Source organism: Catharus ustulatus, chromosome 21 (genome assembly GCF_009819885.2).
Source record: "Catharus ustulatus isolate bCatUst1 chromosome 21, bCatUst1.pri.v2, whole genome shotgun sequence".
Lineage (NCBI taxonomy): Eukaryota > Metazoa > Chordata > Aves > Passeriformes > Turdidae > Catharus > Catharus ustulatus.
The window spans coordinates 10,690,457-10,716,838 of record NC_046241.1 but is presented as its reverse complement, the minus strand read 5'-3'; the positions used below and the strand labels follow the sequence as shown (position 1 = coordinate 10,716,838).

At 52.2% G+C, this 26,382-nt stretch overlaps 1 protein-coding gene across 5 annotated transcripts in view; it reads right to left on the bottom strand.

Moving 5' to 3' along the window:
- Positions 1-26,382, bottom strand: part of PBX3 (PBX homeobox 3) — a 105,144-nt gene that overhangs the window by 5,476 nt on the left and 73,286 nt on the right. For all 5 annotated transcript variants that reach the window (XM_033077129.1, XM_033077127.1, XM_033077128.1 and 2 more), the window contains 4 exons: positions 14,530-14,771; positions 10,710-10,900; positions 7,280-7,415; positions 874-1,039 (listed from right to left, as the gene is read on the bottom strand). In XM_033077129.1, the coding sequence (XP_032933020.1) occupies positions 874-1,039; positions 7,280-7,415; positions 10,710-10,900; positions 14,530-14,771 (735 nt within the window). The remainder of the gene's footprint in view (positions 1-873; positions 1,040-7,279; positions 7,416-10,709; positions 10,901-14,529; positions 14,772-26,382) is intronic.

Sequence of the window (26,382 nt, the reverse complement as noted above, 5' to 3'; positions counted from 1 at the left end):
CTTCCCTCTGGAAGAGCAGCCTGAACAACATTTCCACATCAGATCACCCTGTGGATCACTCCACCATGAGGTGCCATCACCAAACTCATTTTGAGTCTGTGCTTCTTGTCTCCTTCCAAAGGAAATTGTTGGCAGTTCCCAATCATGTGGTTTATTACTGTCAAAGAAGGAACCTTTTTCTTTCTTTTAGTTAAAGTCTTCTTCTCCCCATGGTTCTCTATCCTCTTTAAAAGTTGTCCACAACTAAGTCAGAGCAAAATTTGACTGCAAACAGTGTTTGTGCTTGTGGCAACCTTTGCCCCTGGAGCCTAAAAAAAGCAACACTCGACCTTACACTGACTAATGCAATGCTCAGACTTGCAAAATGTCATCAGCACACCAGTGAGTCCTGTAGCAGAACATGTCACAGAGTAATTCCAAATTAAAGTTCCATCCTTAGATTTCTGTTTATAACATCAACTCAATTTCAACCCATCCAGAGTTTAAATTCCAATCAGAACATGCTAAAATATTCCTCTATTTTGTTGTTATCTTGACAATAATTTAATAGTTCTACAAGACCAGACTTGGACCTCTGCCCCATTTTACGTTCTTTCCAGTGAATAAGAAAAAAGCTCAAAGTAACTACAGAAACAAAGAAGGTGCCAGAAGCCAGAGCCAGGCAGCTGTTAGCACTGCAGGAATTACACAGGCCCCACTCCAGGATGTGGGAGCTTGGCTGTGGAGCTGCTGGGACCACCCAGGGCAGTGCTCAGCCCTCGCGGTCCAACCTGGACATGCCTGGGCTCAGGACAGCTGGGACTGCTAAGGAGCTGCATCCTCCTCACCCCGAGCGAGCTTGCTCCGTGGCACACGGCCCTCAGGGGTACGTACCAGAGTTTGGGGTGGTGGGGGAGTTGGTCTGGTTGTTCTGGACAGCCGCGGCCACGGCGTGCGCTGCGGTCACGGCCGTCTTTGCCGCGTAGAGATTGGCTTCCTCCTGGAACTTCCCGATGTTCTTCTTGTACCTGATTCTCTTATTGCCAAACCAGTTGGACACCTGCAGGGGAGAGAGGTGGGAAGGGTGAAGGACACGAAGTGCTTGGCTGGGCAAAGCTGGATCCCTTTGAGATGTCATTTTCAGGTGCCAGAAACACAGCCCATACCTGTTCCAGGTAACTGAGCACTGGATCAGTCAGACGTCACTGGGGAGCAGAGCAGGACCTGGCTCTGCTGCTCTTTTGGCAAACTGAGGCACAGCAAGTGACTGATGACTGCATGTATCCCAGAGCTTGCTGCACCACAGCATTGTCCCCTACCACCATGGGCCATTTGTCAACAAAACTGGTGCAAGACCCAGAAAGCTGCTCAGGGGGGACCAAGGTCCGGTTGGCTGAGGATGAGCGGGCAGGGAGAGCAATTGTTCTTTATTTTTGGGCTGGAACAACCTTGGCAGCCCACTCACAGAATCGTGTTTGGTTGACTGAAAATGAAAGGAATCATATAAATCAATAATGGCTGAAAAGTCCCTTTGTCGTGGCCCTTTGAAGATGCTGTACTGAAGCCAAGGTGGCTCCCAGGGCACCAGCCATTAACCCACACAGGGGTCACGCCTGGAGCTGCTCAGGGAACTTTGTACAGTCTTGCTTAGGGGCTTTGTTTAACTTCAGCTGCTGTAACAGAGCTCCTAAATAACAAACCCAGTTTGGAAAATGGACAATGGCCAACACTCAGAGACAATAAAAGAGCAGCAGTAAAGGGGAAGGGACCAGGATCAGCCCAGTGGTTATCAGGCAGCCACAGGGTGTGGCAGGGGCTGGGGTCCTGTCACAGCACCCAGTTCAGCATCCTGCTGAGGCAGGAGTCAAATCCTGCTCTATTTGGTGCAGCACAGCTTTTGTTTAACCACAATTAATAGAAAACCTCTGGCCTTTACCAGTAATATGGAAGGCACCTTATACATCCTGCTCCCCTGATAATTCTCCACCATGTTCTATATATTGCACTTAATATCACCTTGTCAGTCAGAGAAGCAATAATACATTAATGAAACCCAGCAAATAATTATTGTGTACAATCAGATTATGCTTTATTAACAGTATCATAATTGAGGAATCTCTGCACATCAACTGTATTGTCCACGGATGTGCACGAGACCCCTCTGTTTATGCATGCCCCTGGACCAATCAAACAACAGCCATCACTAATAAAGGTTTATTTAATTCTCACAGTAAAATTTTAATATCACCAGCAGCCTGGGGAAGCCTCAACGAGTGGATTTGCTTGACATCAGATCGTTTCCATTCTGCTAGTCCCAATACTTCTTAATCTTTAATATCAAGGCAATTAAAATTAATGGCCACTCATCCAGAGCCACTGTGGGCAGTGTTTCCTTGACATCAATTGTTTGATGGGATTACCTAGAGGTTAAACTAACAAGCAAGGTTTAATTGGAAGCAATGAGAGGAGCAGTGCTCGTACGTTATGTTTAACCCGCACACCACATCTAAATGAACATCCAGAAATGTTCAACTCCTCCTCAGAGCGAGGCGTGGGGCTGGGGCTGCCACAGCCACTGCCCCCAGCCCTGCGCCAAGGACTCCTTTGTGCTGCTGTGACACACAGTGCAGGGCAGAGTGTGAGTGTGGGGACACCCAGGGACACCCAGGGACACGCGGGGACACGCAGGGGCTGCAGCCACAGCTGGGCCAGCACGGCTGCCACAGAACAGGGCCAGGGCACTGCTCCAGCAGGCACTGCCTGGCAGGATTTAGGATCCCTTGTGCTGCTGGCACTGCCACAGTCCCAGGGAAGACCAGGGGTGCAGGGCTGGGCTCCCCTGCCAGCACCAGGACCCAGCTCCTCACCCAGCCCCATGCTCACCCTAAACATGGAAGTTGTCTCCATCGTGAGATGCCTCACAACACATTTTTCATTAAAACAAACTATGTCTTCACATAAAAAAAACAATGAACATCTTTCTCCTCCTGATCATTGAAGGCCAATTAATTAATTGGGCTTAATTGTATATTACATTTCAAACAATACTGTTGCACTTATTTATCATGTTAATTGCAACGTTAAATAAAAAGACAATAAATTATTACTTAAATCACCAAGATGCCTAATGTGGGATTTGGGATGGGGCAGGCCTGCCCTGTGTCTCCAGAGTGGGTGATTTCCTGGGATAAATCAGTGTTCACTCGGCAAAGACACAGCTGACACAAGAGCTGCTGGAATTAAGGAGCTACAAATTCATGATTGTGGAAATCTTCCCACTGGGCTTCCATGTTTGCAGCACACAGTCCATGTTTCACACCTAAAACATGGTACAGACCTTAAAATGTTAAAAATCAATGTTGCACAGTTACAGTCTATGATCTAAATCCAGGAATTGTACCTCCAGAACTATTTCATTATGCTGCAGCTTTTTTCCTTGCTTCCCACATGGAGTCCAGAGGTGAGATCCCCTCCGTGCAGTTTTCCTTGTCCACCTGCTCACAGAAACACTCAGAAGCAGCAGGGGCCAGAGGAGTGCTGGAAACCAGCTCCTGCATCTTCTCTTTAAAACAATGTTAAATATATTCCCTTGTCAACCACATCCTTCTTTTGTTTGAAGCGGTGAAAAATGTTATTGCTGTACTCCAGTGCCCCGCTCTCAGCACTGGCTGTGCCCTCTCTCCAGCCCGTGTGATGGACTGATGGTCGTTTGTGACACCCTGAAAGAGGCTCATCTGCAAAAGTATAAAACATCAGCCTTGCAGCCATGCTAGGGGAGAACAGACAATACAGTTTATCTCCCTCCAACGTGCACTGATGGGGCAGCTCTAAATTACAGCCGACAATGTTCTCTGCTAAGGACATTTTTTTCCCCAGAATTACCTTTTCCGCACTCTTAAAAATGAAATTGTGTGAGGTGTTCATCTTAATAAATAGTTTGTCTTTATGCTTTTCTTGAAAACCCTTCTCTACATATTATTTTAAACACCGATATCAAAACTGAAACCATCGATCTCCCACCTGCAATGAAACGATTCTGGGAGACAATTTTCTTTGCAGCTCAGTAAAGTGCCATGGCAGCAGGATTTCCAGTCAGCAGCTTAATCTGGGGGGAGGATGACCCAAAACACTCACTAATTAAGTGTTTGAGGGAGAAAATGTTCTGCCATGAATCTGCCCCCAGCATGTACAAGGCACTGACAGTACAAGAGAGAAACACTTGGGATCATCGTTAGAAGAGGCTACAGAGGAGCCTGGCTCAGCCAGGGAAAGGACAAAGCCTCTTCATCAAAGGCGAGCCACCAGCTCCAGAGTTTGGAAAGCCATCCCTTAAATGTTATTTATTCCTTTTCCAGCTCTTTGGCCCTCCAGGGTATTTGCAGCACAAGGAGGTAAATGGGGCATGGTGACAGGCACGGCAAGGTCCAAGGGACACTTGGTCAAGGCTGAAAATACACACACTTAGAGATCTTCCATAAAGCCCTGAGCAAGCTGCAGCTCAGTCACCTCCTCGGGTGCCACTGCTGGTCCCCTGCCATGCTGCTCCTGCCAGGCTTTCAGTGACTGCTCAATTCACTCCGAGTTCTGGACTGCATCCTCTGAGTTCTGCTGCCACTCACCAGAGCAGTGTGTGGGGGGCTGCTCTGCAGTGCCTGCTCAGAGCTCTTCTACTGCATGGCCTCAAAAACACACACTATTTTCAGGACAAAGAAACACACCTCCAGCCCAGTTTGACCTGCAAAATACCAACTAACCCTGCAGTACTGCCATGCAGCCTTTGGAAGTGCCTTTGGAAATCAAAGATTAGAACATCCATGGTATTCGTGCTCCCTAGCTGTGACAGCAGATCCATCAGGAACTCAAGCAACCAGCTGATCACAGGCACTCCCTCTGGCTCATACATGCTCCTCTCCCATTACATGATACATGGCCACATTTCCAGCCTTTACCATATCAATCCAAGTTTTTCCAAGCCATTTATAACATCTTGCCAGGGTGAAGTTCCAGCCATGGCCAAGGGCCCAGCCCTGCATCGCTGGTGCCAGGCTGGGTGGGCAGCAGTGCCCTTGTAGCAGGCTGGCAATGTCACCCAGCAAGGCTGAGGTTGCTGGATGCAGTGCTGTGGAGGGCACAATGCTGCTACTCCCATCACTCACTCAGACTTCCTAATGGATTCAAGAAACAACTAATTCATGTCTGTATCAAATATTAAAAAGACAAACCTATATTCCTGTCACAGGCTCTCTGCCACTGCTGGGTTGTTGGACCATCTGCCTGCCTTTTATTCCATTCTACAGCATATACATTAAATCTTATCAAACAACCAATTAAGAGAGAAATCAGATATATTAGCACTAGAAGCAATCAGTTATGGCTTTTCAAATGTTCCATCTCATTTCCTACAGTCACTTCAGCCTTATCTTGATCTGTCTTTTTATCTGTCCACACCAAGGGATCTCTGAGCCCTGCCTGCCAGGCAGGACTCACCACTGGGTGCAGAGAGAACAGCTCTTCATATGTCTGCTGGGCTTTTCCCATGTCACCTCCCCGAGTTACATTAACCAAAACTGGAGAACTCTTGGTTTAAATTGGTGTTGATGGCATGGCCTTTCCTAACTCTACAGCAGGTTGCCTTGGATCACATGGAAGATTTCTGGACACCCTTACTGAAGGAACTGCCACAAACCATCTCGTGCCAAGGACTGAGACCAGCAGCAAGATTAGGGCTGCAGACCACAGTGTGGTCACTCGTGTGTGGCACTCGTGCTCTCAGGCTGTTTGGCTGGTCCCAGGCATCCCCAGCAGCCTCAGGGATGCCCGAGGGCACAGGGAGCAGCCCAGCAGCCACCAGGCTGCAGCCACTTGTGTGATGCTAATCGAGGGAGGAGCAATGTCAGAGGGAACTGTGTGCGGAACTTCCCTCAAAAACTTCCTGCCCATCACCACAGCTATTTGTAAATGGACTGGGAGTAACTGCCTCCATCCTGTATCCTGTATCTCCAACTTCCAGCTGGAGTGCCAAGGAGCAGGCAAGGAGACAGCAAGGCACACACACGTGTCCTGGGGCAGCTCTGCCAGGGCTGCCACTGTGGGTGCAGCCAAAGCCAAGTAATTCCAAATCTGGAGCAGCCTTTCATTTGAAAGTCTTCAATAAAGTGCCTGAATTTTTCATGCATTCAATGGAGGCCTATAAAGTAAATCTCAACTCAGGTCTTAATTATAAAGCTAAAGGTTGAGTTGCTAATAATGCCAATAGTGCAGCCTGCAATCATTAATAGTTAACACACGCGCCGCAGGCACCGCTCCTCTCAAGGAGCTGAAATATTGATAAGGGAGCTGAGGGAGCAGGGAGGGGCCAGCACACACAGGAGCAGGGTGGCTGCACGACTTGGAACTGCAGGGCACTTCCCTGCCACACAAGCTCAAGCTCTTCCCCAAGCTGTACAAGCCAGATTTGTGTGAGAATAACTGGGGTTTCTAGCAAACATACAGGCTGTGTGCAATGCCAAGTGGTGTTTTGCTTTTTGAGCTGCCTGGTGAAGGAAAACTCGGTGGTGTCCTCAGCCTGAGCATCACTGTCAGACACCAGTCTGAGCTGTACTGTGAGTGCAAAGAACTTTTGAGGTACTTTGGCCCACACAGAAAGCAGCTGCAGCCAGTGCAGCACAGTCCTGACTGGGGCTGCTGGGTTTCTTGCATTAACTGCACAGTAACAGCTGTTATGTGTGGTAAAAGGAGCAAATCTGCCTAATGCAGCTTTGCCACAGAGAAGCCACTTGTGTTGCTTCAGCACAGCTAGAGGCTGAATTTCTGACTGGCTTAGAAAAAAAACAATTGAGCAATCAAAGAAATTTGGATCTATAAAGATAGATCCTAAATTTGTCAATAAACCATCCTTTCCCCAAAATCCTGCTCAGCTGGACGAATTCAGAGCAGAGCAAGGCTCAGCCAGGAACCTCACTGCTGTGCACAGAGAAGGTTGATGTGAAGTGGGGTGCAGACCTTGCTGCTTTTTATTGTTATCTTCTTCTCTGTGCGCAGTACCTTTGTACCCAGCACAGCCCCAGCCACCACAGGCAGGCAGCCTTTCCTGCAGAGCTGACCACGTCCCACGGCCCTGCAAACCTCCCCATGGTCAGCACACAGTTATGAAGGGGTGACAGAGGTGCTTTGGGCAGGCCTGGCTCTGTACCACCTGCCTCCTCTGGAACCATCTCCAGAGCCTGGAGGGAGATGGCAGCACTGCCAGGGGAGCCAGAGATTGACACGCTGTGGTGCAGGGGGTCCTCCTGCTGCTCACCTGTGATACCGTGATGCTGCACTTCTTTGCCAGCTCTTCTTTGGCTTCTTCACTGGGGTAGGGGTTACTGAGGTGGGAGTAAAAATACTCGTTCAAGATTTCCGTGGCTTGTTTACTGAAGTTACGCCTTTTCCGTCTGAAAAGAGAAAAGGAAAACATCACTGTTCATCCAGAGGCCAGCAGGGCTGGATGGGGAGCAGCAGCCTACGTTTCACAGCCTGCACTGCAGCACAGAACAACACAGCAGAGCTGTCCTGGCACCCTGACTCCTTTGGGCTCCCCAGCACCATGGGAGGGAGCAGCGGGCACAGCAACAACCCAGCTCACAGGGCTCTGGACGCAGCCTCTGGCTTCACACCCCAACCTCCCTGCAGGGCTCGTGCCGTGGGAGCACAGCCACGTTCTTGTGCTGTGGCACAGAAGGTGAGGCAGGTGCTGAGCCAGCAGCCTCCACTGCTGGGGGCACAGCCCAGCCCAGCGCTCCTGGCCATGGAGCCCCCTGTGCCAGCACAGCCTGGCAGCCCCCTGCCCTCCTTCCTTCAGCACAGGCCAGCGGGGCCCTGCTCAGCTCCATGGGGTGAGGATGGAACCTCGGGATGGGGCAGTGCTGACGTGTCCTCACACGGCCCTCCCTGAGCTAATTGGCTTCCAACTGCAAGGGATTTCAGGGCTTTGTGAGCGAGAGCCATCTGTGCCCCTCCTGCCATGGACAGCCCCAAGGTGCCGTGTGTGTCACACTGGGACACAGAGCCCTGCATGGACAGTCCCCAAGGTGCCGTGTGTGTCACACTGGGACACAGAGCCCTGCAGGGAGCACCTGAACATGCTCTGTCCCTGCATGGACAGTCCCCAAGGTGCCGTGTGTGTCACCTGGGGCACAGAGCCCTGCATGGCACAGTCCCCAAGGTGCCATGTGTGTCACACTGGGACACAGAGCCCTGAACAGGACAGTCCCCAAGGTGCCGTGTGTGTCACCCTGGGGCACAGAGCCCTGCATGGACAGTCCCCAAGGTGCCGTGTGTGTCACCCTGGGGCACAGAGCCCTGAACAGGACAGACCCCAAGGTGCCGTGTGTGTCACCCTGGGGCACAGCCCTGCATGGCACAGTCCCCAAGGTGCTATGTGTGTCACACTAGGACACAGAGCCCTGCATGGACAGCCCCAAGGTGCCGTGTGTGTCACCCTGGGGCATGGAGCCCTGCACAGACAGGCCCAAGGTGCCATGTGTGTCACCCTGGGGCACAGAGCCCTGCATGGACAGGCCCCAAGGTGCTGTGTGTGTCACCCTGGGGCACGGAGCCCTGCAGGGACAGTCCCCAAGGTGCCGTGTGTGTCACCCTGGGGCACAGAGCCCTGCATGGCACAGTCCCCAAGGTGCCGTGTTTGTCACCTCGATACAGAGCCCTGAACAGGACAGTCCCCAAGGTGCCATGTGTGTCACCCTGGGGCACAGAGCCCTGAACAGGACAGTCCCCAAAGTGCCATGTGTGTCACCCTGGGGCACAGAGCCCTGCATGGCACAGTCCCCAAGGTGCCCTGTGTGTCACACTGGGACACAGAGCCCTGCATGGACAGTCCCCAAGGTGCCATGTGTGTCACCCTGGGGCACAGAGCCCTGCATGGACAGGCCCCAAGGTGCCGTGTGTGTCACCCTCGGGCACAGAGCCCTGCATGGACAGTCCCCAGGGTGCCATGTGTGTCACCCTGGGGCACAGAGCCCTGCATGGACAGGCCCCAAGGTGCCATGTGTGTCACCCTGGGGCACAGAGCCCTGCATGGGACAGTCCCCAAGGTGCCATGTGTGTCACACTGGGGCACAGAGCCCTGCAGGGAGCACCTGAACGTGCTCTGTCCCTGCACAGGACAGTCCCCAAGGTGCCATGTGTGTCACCCTGGGGCACAGAGCCCTGCATGGACAGGCCCAAAGTGCCATGTGTGTCACCCTGGGGCACAGAGCCCTGAACAGGACAGTCCCCAAGGTGCCATGTGTGTCACACTGGGGCACAGAGCCCTGCATGGACAGGCCCCAAGGTGCCATGTGTGTCACCCTGGGGCACAGAGCCCTGCATGGACAGTCCCCAAGGTGCCATGTGTGTCACCCTGGGGCACAGAGCCCTGCAGGGAGTACCTGAACGTGCTCTGTCCCTGAACAGGACAGTCCCCAAGGTGCCATGTGTGTCACCCTGGGGCACAGAGCCCTGAACAGGACAGTCCCCAAGGTGCCATGTGTGTCACCCTGGGGCACAGAGCCCTGCATGGACAGGCCCAAGGTGCCGTGTGTGTCACACTGGGACACAGAGCCCTGCATGGCACAGTCCCCAAGGTGCTATGTGTGTCACCCTGGGGCACAGAGCCCTGCATGGACAGTCCCCAAGGTGCCCTATGTGCCCTGCAGGGAGCACCTGAACGTGCTCTGGCCCACAGGAGCCACCAGCCCTGGCCATGGCAGCAGCGCCTGCACAGCTGCAGCTGCATCCCTCCGTGCCCAGGGCTGCTCTCCTTGTGCAGATGCTCGGCAAGGCTCCAGTGGAACATTTCCTTGGAGCTGCTTCCCCCAGGGCTGTTGCAATCAGCGCCGTGCCCCGGGCCAGCCGGCAGCGAGCGCAATCCCCAGCGCCGTGCGAGTGTCGGAGCTGTAACTGTGCTGGATCCTGGAGCAGGCAGCCTCCCTCCCTAGAGCTCTGTTTATCTCATTACTATGCTTCCGCTCATTTTGCCTTATTTACCTTCCTCCTTTTTAAAGAAATCACTTTAAAATGTACATCTGCAGGCTCTACCTTTGCGGTACTGGAGCTCTCCATAGACATCTCATCCAACTGCCTGCAATTACCCTGATTTCCCACACCTGCCAGTGACCTCCTTGTTAATAACATTATTTTGGTCTTGTTTAGCTCCTCGCAGCTTCCAGGTGTGAAGTCTGAGCTGCTGGAGGAGGGAGGCTCGCTGTGGTGCCCGCTGCTCCTCCGTATTCCGCCGGCTCCGCTCCGGCTCTGCCAGGCTCTGCCAGCTGCCAGGGCCCTGCTCTGCAGACAGGAGCCCTGGGAAGGGGCTGGGGGTCACTATCCCACCTCATCAGGCCTCAAAACAATTGTGACTCCTAATCCCCATCTGCCTCCTGGCAGCCCATGGAGCGAGCAGCGCGCTCAGGGGGCAGCGGGTCCTGGGGACAGGCACCGAGCTCCAGCATTGGGGCAGGTGTCCAAGGGGGAAAAAACAAAACCAGACTCTGCACTACAATTTCTAGAAAAGACCTTGCTGCTTCTGAAAGTCTGCTGTGCAGACAGCCCCTTCCACAGCAGGTTTTGTTGGGACAGAGCAGCCTCTCCACCCATCCCCGCTGACACCGCTCCCAGTATGGCCAGGCTCTCTGGGCTGCCCAGAAATTACTGCCTCCCACCAAAAGAGACAGGGGCACTTGCCTCTGCCTTACCTGGCATCGAGGAACCTTGATCTTAAAATCATTACTGCTTCACAAGTGCTTTGTTTGAGCTGCATCTGGATGGAGCTGAATTTTCGATGGATGATGCCCACCATCCTCTCAATCTCCTTGGGAGAAATGGGACGTGTCCGGCTCTGCTCTCTGAGGAGGTTCATTACATGAGTGGTAAACTCATTACATGCCTGTGGAGGAAGAAGAGGCTCAGATGTGGGTTTGTGCTGTCCCACAAGGACACGAGCTCCGAGCTGGCTGCTGGGGAAGGCAGCACTGGGGGCTGGGGGACCCTCACACGCCCTGTGCCCCCACACTGTGCCCCAGGCACTGAGGGCACAGGGAGCCCTCGATTACCACTCCCAGACTGTGGCATGTTGGTATCAACTTCAGGCTGAGCCATCACCAGGAACCCCCTGGTCCGAACCTACACACATCCTGCTGTCCTGCCTTCCCTCTGCAGGCTGGAACCTGCCAAAAACTCTGCTAGCTCCCCTCTTCCCTCTGAGGCCAGGATGCAAACCTTGTACATAATATGTCTGACAACCACATTTTCCAGGATTCTCCAACATTTCAGTAGATTGTGTGAGGGAAGGAGTTAAAAGTGAAAAGTTTATGCATCTAAAAACTCATAATTTCCTATAACATTTGCTGAACGTCTCACAACTTATTAAGTGAAGCCATCTATGAATGCAAATGCTGATTAGCAATTTGGCAATAGCCCAACATTCGCAGAATTCACATAGCTTTTCTTTAAACCAGTAGTTCATACATGATTAATTAGAACATCTCATTTATGTAGTGTGCACTTTAGCTCATTACTCTAAGTAAAATTCGTTAAGTATTTACATTTAGATAATTAAAATCTGGGTACACCCTTAAGAAAGATGCATACACTTCAGGCAAAGTGATTTTTTTTCTTTACACTACTGAAAGTAAATTACAGGCTAATTTACATCCTTGCAGCACCCGTTGGAGGCAGCTCAGTGGCACCACCACGGGCACGGAGCTCAGCCCCGGCTCTGCCAGGACTCCCTGAGCTGCAGGTGAAGGAGTTCAGCACATCTCACCCTCACTTCCCACCAGCACGTTCTTTCTTCCATCAGGGGACAGCCTGAGCGTGGAGAAGTTCTGACCAACAGCAGGAGCACCAGCTTTGGCTCACATTTGGGAATGTTGCACAGAAGGGAAGAGGACACAGGGGCACCAAAATGCAGCAGCTTTCCCCCTGAGATCAGGCAGCAGCTCTGACTGTTCCAAAGTACAGCTGAACCCAAGAATTTGGCACTGGATGGATGTTCCAGGCACACAGCTTGCCACAAGCCCCCTTCTTTTCAGATCCCAGGAATTCAACATTAAAGTACAATAAAATTGGCAACTGTTGCATTAAAAATATTTTCAGATATGTCTTTTCTGTCAGAGATTTAGTATGAAAAACTGGATATTCAAAAGCAAAAATTAGTTTATTGCTTTCAAGAAGTAAAAGCATTTCCCTGACTACTTAACTTGCCTGATGAGACTTGGTTTGGCTACAACTGTTTGGAGAACCTGGGTTTAATTCATCTCCACCAGCACCTCCCCTCTGCAGAGCTGCCTCACACAGCACAGTGGGAGGAAGCTCAGAAGACTCTGATGCTTTGTCTTGTTTCTCTTGTTTATTTATAGCGTCCAAGCTATTTGATCCCTTTTCCAGGACTATTTTTCAGGCCTCTGCTTGGTGCCCAAGACATTATTAATAATGTCAGGTTATAAGTGATGGCCTTGTTAACCTGCTCAGAAACCTTGTAGGAGCAGGGATGCTCCTGCTGCCTCAGTGCTTCATCACACCTGCATGGGAAAAAGAGAGGAAATGGCCCAAAACCATGTTGAGGGAGAGGGTGGCAGCCAGTGCTCTGTGAGGCTGGTGGTGGCTTCTGAGCTGCCACACTTCACCCCAACTCAGGGTGAATTCCGGAGACATCTGTGAACTTGGGAAATGGGTTCCCAGCTGCTCCGGGAGGCCTGGGACCCTTACAGTACTTTTGCCTACAGCAAAAAATGTATTTCAGTGTAATTACAGCAGATAGCTTTCAATATGTCATCTCTGCTGTAGGAGCTGTAAATTATGGAAGGCGCTGCCTGCGCGTGGCCATTTCTCCCGGCGCCCGGCGAGGCAGCGCTGGGTGATGGCGTGACACACTTTCCATTTCTCTTTCCCTTTCTTTTTTTTTTTTTCCTGAGTGCATTCCCCTGACTGGCAACAAATATCAGGATCAAACTCTGCCTGGAAAGCGTCTCCAGGAAGGCGCTGTGGTTGCTGCTGCCGTGGGATGGCAGGAGCGCCCGGGCGGGCAGGGACGGCTCTGGGGTGCGGGCAGGTGCCCAGCACGGGCTCCCTGCTGCAGGAGGGATCCTGCCTCCCACAACCTGTGGCGCCAGAGGCTGAGATGCCAAGCCCTGGCTGCCTCTCGGGCACTGCAGTGAGACAAACCAGCAGGAGACAGTTTGCTGCCAGGCTGGGGAAATCATCGTATGTCTGTTGAGCAGACGTGGCTGGGTGTCAGGATCCGTGGGGAAGCGTGCATGTCTCATCCTCGGCTCTACCTCTCTCTCCTGCTCCAGCAGCATTTGAGCATCCTCCAAAACTTCCTGTGGTGTGGACGGATGGCTGTGACATTTCAGCCGAAGCCTTTGTAAATGGAGCTACAGGGCAAAAAATGCTCCTGCTTCCCCCACGTCATTAAACTTATTAGAGTCCAAGGATGCTTGCCAGGAACCGGCTGCAAGCACGGAGCTGCCACTCTCTGGCCCAGATCTGCCTGCAGCCTGTGTCTGTGTGCCTGTGTGAGACACTCTGCTGCTGCTGCTGCTGCTGCTGCTGCTGCTGCTGCTGCTGCTGCTGCTGCTGCTGCTGTGTGGGGCTCATTAATCCCACAGCCACCCCCATCCCAGTGCTCTGGCTGCACAGCAGGGCGAGCAGAGCTCGGGGCTCCACACAGCACTACTGGGGCCTTGGGGAGTCAGGGGAGAGCAGCAGATTTGCACAAAGACCCTGACAGGTGTTTGCTCAGTTATTTGTTCTCCACTTGAACAACACAGTGAAAGAGACAGCACAGACAAGGCAGTGCCACTGGCACCTGACACACGGTGCTGCTGGCACCTGGCAGCATGTGGCAAACGTTCTCAGTGCCACTGGCACAGCAACGTGTTGGGTCACCAGTGTCACCAGTGCTGGACACAAACCTCAGGTCTCTGCAGCATGCTCTTGACTCCAAACAAAGACACTGTGCTGGCATCTGCCTGAACCAGGATTTCCCTGGTTCCTGTCCCAAAGCCTGGGCCAGGTGCTCTGCTGGCACCTCCCTGCCCACTCCCTTCCAGCCTGCTCCGGCTGACCTGCCATGGCCAAGTCCTGTGCTAGAATCTCCTGCCACCTGCTCCAGGAGCCTGTGGGCTGAGATGGCCAATGCAGCCCTTGTCTGCCTGTGCTCCCAGCCTGCCAGACCCAACTGTGAGAGCTCATCAGGGCAGAGGGTGGCACAGAGTGGCACACAGAGTGATCTCTCCTCTCTGCCACTATGGGTTGAGCAAAGGGGAGAAACACGGGCTTGGGTGCTGCTCTTGTGCAGTTACAGACAACAGAAAACACTCAGGCATGCAAGACATGCATCCTGGCTCCAGCCAGCAGCTCCTTGGAGCCCGACACTCCCATCGTGGCTCTCTGGGCAGAGGGGTGGGGAAGGGGAGGAGGGGTTGTGGTCCAGAGTGGGCAGTGGTGGGCACTGGCAAGCAGAGGAGAGCAGTGTCAGGTACACAAACAACTGAGAGGCTGATGTCTGACCTGTTCATATTTCTCCAGCTCTGTGTGATAGATTTGTCTGATCTGGGTCAATTTGGCTCTGTAATCTGAGTGTTCAATAGAGTTATCTGAAGACCCTCCAGAGGCTGCTGCGGCTGCAGCTGCTGCTGCCGATCCCCCACCTTTCTCCGGACCTGAGACTCCTTCTGCCAGAAGCATATTGTCTAGTCTCATTAGCTGAGGATCGGGAGGGTCTTCCTCCTGGGCTCCTCGGATGCTCAAACCTGGGGCAGAAAAGAGAGAAGAGAAAACACAGTCAGTACCTCTGCATCTGCCCACTGGCTGCCCAGCCCCATCCACCTGCCACGAGCCCTCTGTGACACCCACCTGGGCCAGGGGGACACGGGCACAGCCCAGCCCTGCTCCAGCCAGCACCCCCTCCACAGCCAGCCCCATAGGACACAGTCTGGCAGTGCCATGGGACCGTCTCTGCTCCCACACACAGCAGGAACCTGTGTAGGCTGTGCCAGATGTGCCAGCAACACACAGCTGCCAGGCATGGACCTGGGCACCAGCAGTGAGCTTTTTTTGGGGACAGCACAGGATTCCACACTGTCTGTCCCAAGGAGGACACACAGTGGGAGATGACCCCCCCACTGGCCAACCTCCCAACTCAAGAAAGCACAAGGCATTAATTTTGCTCTAAAATACACATTTTAAACCTGTCACCTTCATTTAAAACCATAATTCTATATAATTTCATAGGAATAATAAAAACGTCTCATAATCTCTTTAAATTATTTCTGTTGCCTGTTCAGAGGTGCACAGGCTCTGATGATGCCACACGTTGTCCTGGTGTCCCTGAGCTGGCACAGGTGTGCTGGGGACACCCAGCTGCAGCCAGGGAAGGGGATGCTGCAGCTGGGAGTCCCTGCAGCAGAGGGCTGGTGGTGCCTGGCCAAGGGAGAGCTGCACCCACCCCTCATTCCCTGTCTGCCTTGGCACAGCTCCTGGCCCCCAGTGCTGTAACACAGGGGTGATTTCCTTGGTGAGTTGCTCCCCTGTTTGTCACACTCCTCCTCTGCCCTGCTGTCAGCATGTTCAATAACATCCTGGTTTTAATCCACTCAAGCTCTCCTTCCCTTCTCATCAATGAGAATGAGAAATACTGTTGTTTTTCCTTTTAGCTTCTGGACCCTTTCTCAGTCTGTGTTTACTGTGCTTCCAGCTGTTTTTCCTCAGCTGCATTTCTGCTTTCACTGTGGAACTCACCTCCCTCCCACTGTCCCATCACAGTCCCTCTGCTCCCAAATGCAGACACCTAGCCAAAACCTGCAGTAAAATAATTTGGTGCAGTTGCAGTGATTTCTGCACCATGCACTTCCATCAGCAGGCCCAAGTGAAAGGGTTGCTCCAAAGTGATACAATCCCCCCAGACTCAAATTTACATTCCCAATCCCCAATTCTTGCCTCTAAAGCTGCCACAGTGAGTGAGCAGCCCCCAAGGTTTAGCAGGAGCTGAGGCTGCAGAGCCAGGAGGGGCTGGAGCCACAGGAGGAGCTCAGCCAGCGAGGACAATGACCAAGCACTCAGGTGTTGGCACACAACCAGCACAGGGGTGGCAGGCTGTGTTCATCTCCATCCCACACAGTGCTCCCACATCCAGAGATCCCATCCTGAGCACAGGAGCCTGTGGACACCCACAGGCAGAGGGATGACAGAGTGTGTGTGGGGACACAACATTTATCCTGCCCCTGAGTGAGACGCATCATTCATTTGAATGGCAAAGCCACAAGTTGATTAACTAATTCTAACAAGAATTAAGCTGTGTGTTAATTTGGAGCTTTCCTTATGAACTATATGAAGCAGCACAACTAATAGTGTCTGGTGTCCCTGGGGGCAGGGGCCTGCAAAACTGATGAACTGTGTCACTGTGAGACACGTGGCTCGTCAGCAGCAGCCCCTTGGCTGCAGGTCCAGCACTCCCAGCACTGTCTGGGAAGGAGCCAGAGCATCTCCAGGCCCCTCAGCACAGAGGAGCATTCTGCTACAGGCCAGCAATAAAGCTGCTCCTACCAGCACCTGCCTTTATAAATTACTCTTGATTTGAATACAGTGGTAATATATGTATTTTTTGACATATAAGCTCACACTCGGTGGCCATTGTTTCCCTCTTTTATCCCTCACTCTATCACCCTGTGAGTTTATTACTGTTTAGCTCACTGACCTTTCAATGCATCGAGGAATTAAGGTGCAGCACGGCCGGGAAAGAACACAACAATACATCACTCCCAGCAGAGCCACCGGCGCCAACAGCGCTGCAAGGGACTGCCCACGCCACGGCCACACCACGGCCACACCACGGCCACCACGGCCACACCACGGCCACCACGGCCACACCACGGCCACACCACGGCCACACCACGGCCACCACGGCCACAGCCACGGCCACCATGGCCACACCATGGCCACACCACGGCCACACCACGGCCACCACAGCCCCTCACTCAGCACCCACCTTGGCCTGGGGCTGCTGCACCCCCCAGCCCCACTGCTGGGCACCTGGGGCTGCCCAGGGCTCCACCGGCGCCTCAGGGGTTAACAAAAAACAAGTGTGAGCTGCTTGGGATCTGCTTATTACTGCACCGAGCATTTCAGGATCTCTGCGATTCAGACAAACCACATAAACAGACACTAAAACATTGTTTAACAATGAACTTGGCTTTGTTCTAAGACCACAGTTTTAGCATATCTTTCAGCAAATCGTAATTAGCTGTCTTTCAACATGCTGTGCACCTGCCCCCACACATAATAGACGAGAGCATCTGCATACACTACTGCATTCAGAGGCCAATAAATAAATTGCAGGTCAAAATTATTACAAAGCTTTCTTCGAATAAACCCATCTCCTTCACAATACAAAGCTGCAGATATGAAAAGTACCTAAAGCCCACTCAAATGGTATGATTACAGGGGCTGTTGGAGTTTAATAATCTGACTGTAATTCAGGCATTTTCAACAGCTCATTAAGGGTTCATTAATATATGGGCAAGCTTTTGAATTATAAATAAGCAGATTAGAAACCTGCAGTGCCTGAAGTGTGCAGCAGTGTCCTGGCCAGCCCAGCAGCATTGCTGACCTGGAGAGGCGAGGGGGACAGGGCAGGGTCCCCGTGTGCCCCTGGTCCTGCAGGCTGGGGGAAGATCCAGGCTGGAGCCCCTGCAGGAGCTCCCCAAAGGGCTCAGGCACGATGGCAAAGTCCCCAGGGGCTCCTGCCCACACAGCACACACAGCAGGGCTCAGTGCTAGCCCATTTGGCAACCCCAGAGCGGGCAATGCCAGGGGTGCGGAGGGAGCCTGGCCCTGCAGCACACCCAGCCTGGCACTGCAGCACTGCCAGCACCATCCTGGGACACCCACCCTGGTGTCCCCTGTGCCACTCTGACCAGGGGTGGCACCGGGCCATGGTGGCCACCACGCCAGCGAGGGCCAGGGCAGCGCGGCGGCGGCACCGGCACGGCCCTGATGTCACTCTCACTCCTACTTAAGGTGACTGCGTGGTGTGCACACGTTTTTCATGTCAGGTATATTAAATATAACACCACGATGCACTGCACATTTCCACGCCAACCTAGTTGTCACTTTCGCTTGACTCATTCTCTATTGAGGAAAAATGCAGCACTGGGAATTTACAAGGCTTTTCAGTTAAATGGACATAAATCACAGGTTTCATTCAAACCGAATAATCACTGGCCATAAAGAGCTACTTGTCTCTTACCATATATTACAGTGAAGTTCCTGTGAGCAATAATGCAGCCATTCATGGCAAAGAAAAACAGAGCGAGACATTAAGAGCTGACATGTAATCCTGTTAGGAGCCTGACGTGGAGAGCGCGCCTGACATTTTTATCATATATGTCCATTTCTATTTGGAAAATCAGAATAATAAAAATGATTACTCCGCTGCCCAAACCCACCTTCCTAAAACAGCCCGGCGAGATTTGTTTACATGCCGGGAAACTGCTTACTACGAATTCATAAATCTCCGATTCTGAAGCATTTCCCCTGATGTTTGAATTGAAGATATGACTAGAAAGATTCCCTGTAATACTCTTCCACACCTCCATTTCCTTCACTACCAACACATAAACTGTCAATCCCTGGCTTTATTACATTCCCCTTCATTACAAGGCTACTGGCAGGATGCTTGCTTCTAACCCAACTTTCCTCTTCACCCATGGAAAAAAACAGTTGATGACCTTTGCTAAAGGTTCAATAAAAAGCAGGGTGGATGCTAATAAAAAATAATTAGTGTCTTTGTCTCTATGCAGGACTCAGATGTCAGTGAGCAGCAGGCTGGATTTATGGAGGTCTTGGGCTTTTCTTGGAGGTGCTGGGAAAAGTTGAAAGGAAATTTATTTGTTCGGGAAAAAAGTTCTGTTAAAAACAAAGATACTTAAGTGGAAAAAAGCCTTATCCTAAAACATTACAGAGATGCTGTTGGAGTAAAAAAAGCAGTCTGGAATGAGATGTGTCTGTATTTTAGCACTGGGGTCAGGAGAGGCTGTCACAGCCTGCCTGACCACACTCATTTGGGAAATGCATCCCAGTCTGGCACTGGTGCCATGCTCCCCACCCTGGCACACCAATTCCTGTGCCAGTTCTCCCAAAAGTGGCCAAGCACTCACAGACCTCCCAGAACCAGCAGCTTCCAGGAGCAAAGGCCACAGGCAGAAGGTTTGTTTGCCACAGCTGGGGTCCAAAAGCTGCTGTGTTACAACCCTAAACAAGATGGATCGAGACCCAGCACCACATCCAGCAGCAGAAAGTGAGCTCCATAACATCTGAACACCCTTCCCATGAAAATGCAGTAATATACATTCCTTCAAGCTACTGTGTGTCCAACCTAAATATCATCAGTATGAAAGTTTACAGCCTTGAAATAAAAGAAATGCTCACAACAGAAACAAATCCTTCCTGTGATTACAACTTTTATCAGATTTATGGCCCAGTGCTCTACTTTTCATAGAAAATATGAAATAACTTTTTATAGAAAATATGAAATAACTGGTATTTTTATAAATTGAGTTCTTGCTACCAATTTTATGTTGGCTCCATTTATTTCCCGCTGTAAATTATGTCCAAGTTTGTGCAGTTTTACTGCATTGTCTCTCTTCTTACTTTTTACAGATCTCTACATTTCCGATTCCATTTTCTTCTTTTGGATCGTTCTATTTTTCTTGCTTACCTCTGACTTGCACTTAGTGCTGGGATGTCAGTCTTATTTGTGCTCAGCCCGAGGACGCAGAGCACTCGATAGCTCCTCATCACAGCCCAGCTCGGGGTGCTCACCTGATCCAGCTCCATCCCGAGCCCAGCTCGGGCTGCCAGGACTGCCCAGCAGCTGCTGGAGCACGGACTGACACATAGAGTAGGGATTGACACACTCAGAGCAGGGATATACACACAGAGCAGGGATTTACACACACAGAGCAGGGATATACACACAGAGCAGGGATTTACACACTCAGAGTAGGGATTTACACACAGAGCAGGGATTTACACACACAGAGCAGGGATATACACACAGAGCAGGGATTTACACACACAGAGCAGGGATATACACACAGAGCAGGGATTTACACACACAGAGCAGGGATATACACACAGAGCAGGGATTTACACACACAGAGCAGGGATATACACACAGAGCAGGGATTTACACACACAGAGCAGGGATTGACACATAGAGCAGGGATTTACACACACAGAGCAGGGATTTACACACAGAGTAGGGATTTACACACACAGAGCAGGGATTTACACACACAGAGCACCGAGTTACACACAGAGCAGGGATTTACACATAGAGCACAAATTTACACACACAGAGCAGGGATTTATACACAGAGCACTGAGTTACACACATAGAGTAGGGATTTACACACTCAGAGAATGGACTGACACACAGAGCAGGGATTTACACACAGAGAGCAGGGATTGACACACACAAAGCAGGGATTTACACACTCAGAGAATGGACTGACACACAGAGCACTGAGTTACACACAGAGCAGGGATTTACACATAGAGTAGGGATTTACACACAGAGCACAGATCTACACACAGAGTAGGGATTTACACACTCAGAGCAGGGATTGACACATAGAGTAGGGATTTACACACTCAGAGCAGGGATTTACACACACACAGAGCACTGAGTTACACACAGAGCAGGGATTTACACACACAGAGCACCGAGTTACACACACACGGCACAGATTTACACACACAGAGAATGGATATACACACAGAGCATGGATTTACACACACAGAGCATGGATTTACACACACAGAGCACTGAGTTACACACACAGAGCACGGATTTACACACACAGCACTGAGTTACACACAGCATGGATTTACAAACAGAGCACAGATTTACACACTCAGAGCAGGGATTTACACACACAGAGCACTGATTTACACACACAGCACTGAGTTACACACAGAGCAGGGATTTACACACACAGAGCAGGGATTTACAGAGCACTGAGTTACACACACAGCAGGGATTTGCACACAGAGCACAGATTTCCACACAGAGCAGGGATTTACACATACAGAGCATAGATTTACACACACAGAGCCGGGATTTACACACTCAGAGCAGGGATTTACACACACAGAGCACTGATTTACACACACACAGCTCAGGAGCACAAGGAGGTGCCTGAGGAACCCTCCCCTTGAGCCACCATCCCAATGGCATTGTGTCCACAGCTTGCTGGTTTTAATAATGCTGGTTCTAGGAGCAAACCCTCACCCCCAGTGCCTCTTCTGCAGCGTGCCTGGTCAAGGACTGCCCAGTCTCAGCTGGATTTACACGTGCATGGAAACACAGGAGCTTGGAGAGCCTGGCCAGACTGGTGCTGCTGATGGAATCTGCTCTCCCACCACAGACTGGGATGTGTGGAGCATCTGCCAGGAGTGGAAAACACTGCACCCCACTTCCAGCTAAAAACACCAGGTTTGCTTGGCCAGGGGTGTTATGGATCCCTGCAAGCTTCCCCAGAAATCCCTCATGGCAATAGGGATCCTTCAGGACTGGGTAATTCATCTGATTCCCTTGGCATGTCTTTCCTCCTGGGCCCTGCAGCTTCATTGTGCAGAGTGTTCCCAACACAAAACGTGGACCACACGTGGTTGTGCTCACAGAGGCACTGGTGGCACTGGCACAGTGTCCCCCATGCTGTGGCTGTGTCACCAGGGCCACCAGCATGGCAGGACACAGACAGCTGGCAGTGGGACATCAAGTTTTATTTGCATTATTACAAGGGACACAGCTTTAGGGAGCTGGCTGTGTGGCTCAAGGTGGATTAGGGACTCAAATTTAGGTTGATTAGGGACCCCAGGCACTCCTCAAGATGTGGCTTTGGAGTGCTGGGTGCAGCCCCCACTGAATCACTGAACAGTCTGGGCTGGAGGGAACCTTCTGCACATCACCCAGCTCCAAACCCCTCTAAAAGCAGGGACACCTTGCACAAAACCTCCCAGGCTCTCCAGATCACGAGCAAAGCCCTGAGACCTTGCAAAGGCTGCAGGTGATGTGTCCCAGAAGCTGGGGGCTGTGGCAGGACCAGCTCCCAGCAGCACTTCAGACACACCAGGTCTCTGCTTCAGCATTGCACAAATGCACCCTTATGTAAAAATATGATCAAAGTTTTATACTTACAGAATTTCCTACCAATAAATCACACAAATGGATATCTACACCAGGTAATAAAACTGAACGGATTCTAAAACTGATTGGTAAAGTTGCTCATAAATTGTCGTTTTTAGCAAGCTGTAAACAAAAGCTGCTTAAGCACCAAGTGAGTCTTAGGAGGGACTGTGCACACAGAGATGCTCCAGCTGCTGCCTTCAGGGAGAAGGCACCGGGTTTGGGCAGTGTTTGGAATCCTTTGTTAATGCCCAGCATGAACACTCGATCTCCAGCTCTATATTCTAGCACCAACAGGAGAGGAGGGAGCAGGAATAAATGCTGCAACTTTCTGCTTCCCCACGGTGCCTTGCAGGGTTTACATGACCTGACATACCCACAGTTTGACTCCTGTGCTCTCTGTATTTTATTTCATTGCATTTCAACAAAAGAAGGAAAGCACATGTGAACCACACAAAGCATGCCCTGGAAGCAATACTCACCTGACAGCAGCAGGAACTATGTGGGATTCCCAGCCCAGACACACACAAACACAGACTGTAAATTCTTGCCTTTTTTGTTTCAGAGTGACAGAGAAATGACTATTTTAGCTGCCTGTGTGATGGTGAAACACACCAGCAAGGCCCCTGCTCAGCCCTGCAGATTGGATTACCTGCACAGAGGACCTGGAGCCCGCTAGCAGCAGCCCTTCCCTGAGCCAGTGCTTCAGGTGGCAGAGGCAGAGATGTCAGCTTTGATTTGAGCTAACAGAAAGGAATCTTTGGATGGAAAAGCTCCAGGACCTTTGAATTAAATGAAAGACCAGAACACTCCACAGAATGTCTGCAATAACAGTCTCTACAGAAAATTATGAGGAACTACATAAATCCACCCTCTTCCTCTTCACACAGGCTCATTAAAGCAGTACTGACTCTCTGGGCAGCTATAATTCTGCTGAGTGATACCCTGGAATCACCCTGTCAATACCCAGTGGTGTGCTGCCTCTCCAACTATCTGTGCCCCTAATATTCCTCTCTTTGATGGGATTTGCTGACCTTTAATCTGATGCTAGTTTACTCTCATCACTGAAGTGCAAGTCAGAGAGCAATAAAACGGCAACCTCACTGATTCAAAAGGGAGAGCTAAAGCGCCACTAACTGTGAATCTAACCTTTCGGAATGGCTCTGCCTTAAAAGGGGAAACACGGAGTGCAAGGCAGCTAAAACAAACAATATCTAATGCTGACTGCCAGATTTATTGCAGCCCTCTTTGCATGAGTATTAGATTGGAATTCCAGGGCTGCAAACCGAGGAAGAGGAGAGGGACAGGGTGCAGACAAGCAGGGCACCTCCAGGTCCCTTCCAGGCCCAGGCAGTGCTGGCCCTCCCTGGGGCACAGGGGGCAGTGGGGACAGGGCAGGGGACACTGCCCGAGCTGACCTGGCCCCAGGAGGGCAAACGGGGAGGGATGGGTGTGAACCCTGGCTGTGCTGCAAGGCAGATCCATATGCAGCTGTGCAGGGGCATCCTCTCGCAGGGCACTGAGCTGGAGTGCGCAGGAGCAGCTGCAGCCCCACTGGCAGGCACTGCCCACCCCAGCCCACCCCAGCAAAGCACCCACAGAGTCACTGAGGCCTCAACCACGGGCCAGGGCCATGGGGAAAGGGGATCTGGTGCTGCTGGGGGAGGCACAGGGCATGGCTGTCCCCCCCTGGCACAGGGACCAGAGCTCAGGGGATGGGCAAGAGCTGATCCTGACTGAGCCCTCTGGCTGGGTGGTCCCCAAAGGGGCTGTGAGCAGAGAAATCAAGTTGGAAATGAAGGTTCTCCAAATGCTGGTGGCTCCTGCCCTGCTGGGTCAGGGTGCAGAGTGTGGCTGGCACTGTGGTGGCCACACTGAGCCACCAGCACTGCCCTCAGCAGTTCACCCCAGGGACCCTGCCCTGCCCTGATGGCACCCTGAGAACAGCCAGGACCCCCAGGCAGGCAGGGTGTGCACAAAGCAAACAAACAACAGAGACAATTCTCACTCCTTGTGTACACACACATCAACACAAAACACACCGAAGTCACAGCATAAAGTAAAAGAGAAATTATTGCATAACAAATTTTTCCCTGGCTCTCTAGGGAAAATAAAGACTGACAGCTTTGGGTTTAACAGGTGTTGCTAGAAGATGAGCTACTTATTAATACTGCTAGGAAGGAAAAGGATGATAAAAACTATAATGTGATTAATTATTTATGTTTACGAGCACGATTTTTAAGAGTTACAGTCTGTCATGCAAATCGCTCGGTCTGGTTCGACTCGACACAGCCCGGAACGTGCCCGAGGGCTGTGCTCAGCACGGGGGGATCCCCGGGCACGGCTGGGCAGTGAGCCCTGTCCAGCATGGTCAGAGCGTGGCCAGAGCGTGGCCAGAGGGGCACAGGCTGAAACTGGAGCGTGTCACCAGCACAAACTGGGAAACCCCTGCTGTGACTGCCCATGGTGGAGTGGAGGGAGAGCCCGAGTGGAGCCAGTGCCCCTCAGCTCAGAGCACTGCTGGTCACTACGGGGTGACCCCTGGTCACTGCAGGGTGACCCCTCTGTCCAGCCTGGGCGGTGACCCCTGCCTGGGCACCGGGTCCCTCCCCACGGGGCCGTGACACCGCTGTCACCAAACCAGCCGTGGATTTGCATAGAGCAATTACTGTTCAAACACCCACCCCGCTCTTCTGAAAAGAAAATTGGACACGAACATTTGCAGGAACTCACAAAGACAGACTTTGTCAGACCTAACAGGGCTGATAAGGGGAGAGCTTTTACAAGGGACACCAAGAGATGCATCAGTTGAGTGCGAGGCTGAATACAAAACAGTATTAGTGTAAAAAAGAACAAAGAAAAGGCCTGCTCCGCGTAAGAACTGGTAATACATTAAAAATTTAAAACCTGGCACGACAAATCTGGATACTCCCTGCAGAAGACAACTGATATTAATGAACAGGCCTGTGCATTCATTGTCTAGGATCCCAGAGGAAAAAAATAATGCTGGTTACACTGAATTTTTTAAAGAGAAATTCTTCCCTGCACAAACAGCTTCTCTGCCAAATCACCAGCCTATTCTTGGCAGTTTTAACCACCTAAAACCATTCACCTGCCCAAGCAGTGCATTCACCTGAAGGTCCCCCATTTCTTCATGTAATTCCTGGGCATGAGACTCCACCAGAGCCCGGCTGCCCCAGCAGCACTGATTCCTCGGGAAGGAGTGCTCGGGCGTGGCAGCCCCAGGGAGAGCAGCACAAAGAGGGGCTCAGCTCCCGGACCATCCCCCTGGCAGCACTCAGGGAGGGTGGAGGGAAGGCAACAAGGGGCATTGTACAGCTTCCCCAGGTCCTGGAGCTGGGCTTGTGGAGCAGCCAGCTGGACTCAGCTTGGCATCGCTGGGATGGAACAAGCAGAAGGCTGGGAAGAGCCAAACACCGGTGGGACAGCAGTGACCAGAGCAGGAGGAGCGCTCAGCACTCGCTCAGCACCCGCTCAGCACTGGCACTCTGCTGGCACACGGATGGGAAAGCCCTGGGGAAACCTCCCCAGCAGCGACAGATCTGGGCAGCACACGCCCCACCAGCTCCACAGTGTGCTGTGGGCAGTGGGAACACCACCCGACAGAGACAGGAGCACACTTGGGCAGGAGGAGCCGGGCAGGGCAGCACAGGGGCTCAGTGCCAGCCGGGCTGTCCCAGCTCAGCCCCTGCTCCCTCCCCAGACCCGCTCCGGGCAGTGCCAGTCCCAGGGGTGCCCCAGGCTGCCCTGCCAGCCCCGGCCACTGTCACCTGTGCCAGCCCCTGGGACACACTGCCAGCCCTGGTCACTGTCATCTGTGCCAGCCCCCGGCTGCCCTGCCAGCCCCGGCCACTGTCACCTGTGCCAGCCCCGGCCACTGTCACCTGGGCCAGCCCCCGGCTGCCCTGCCAGCCCCAGCCACTGTCACCTGTCCCAGCCCCGGCCACTGTCACCTGTGCCAGCCCCAGCCACTGTCACCTGTGCCAGCCCCCGGGACACGCTGCCAGCCCCGGCCACTGTCACCTGTCCCAGCCCCCAGGACACGCTGCCAGCCCCGACCAGTGTCACCTGTGCCAGCCCCCGGGACACGCTGCCAGCCCCCGGGACACGCTGCCAGCCCCGGCCACTGTCACCTGTGCCAGCCCCTGGGA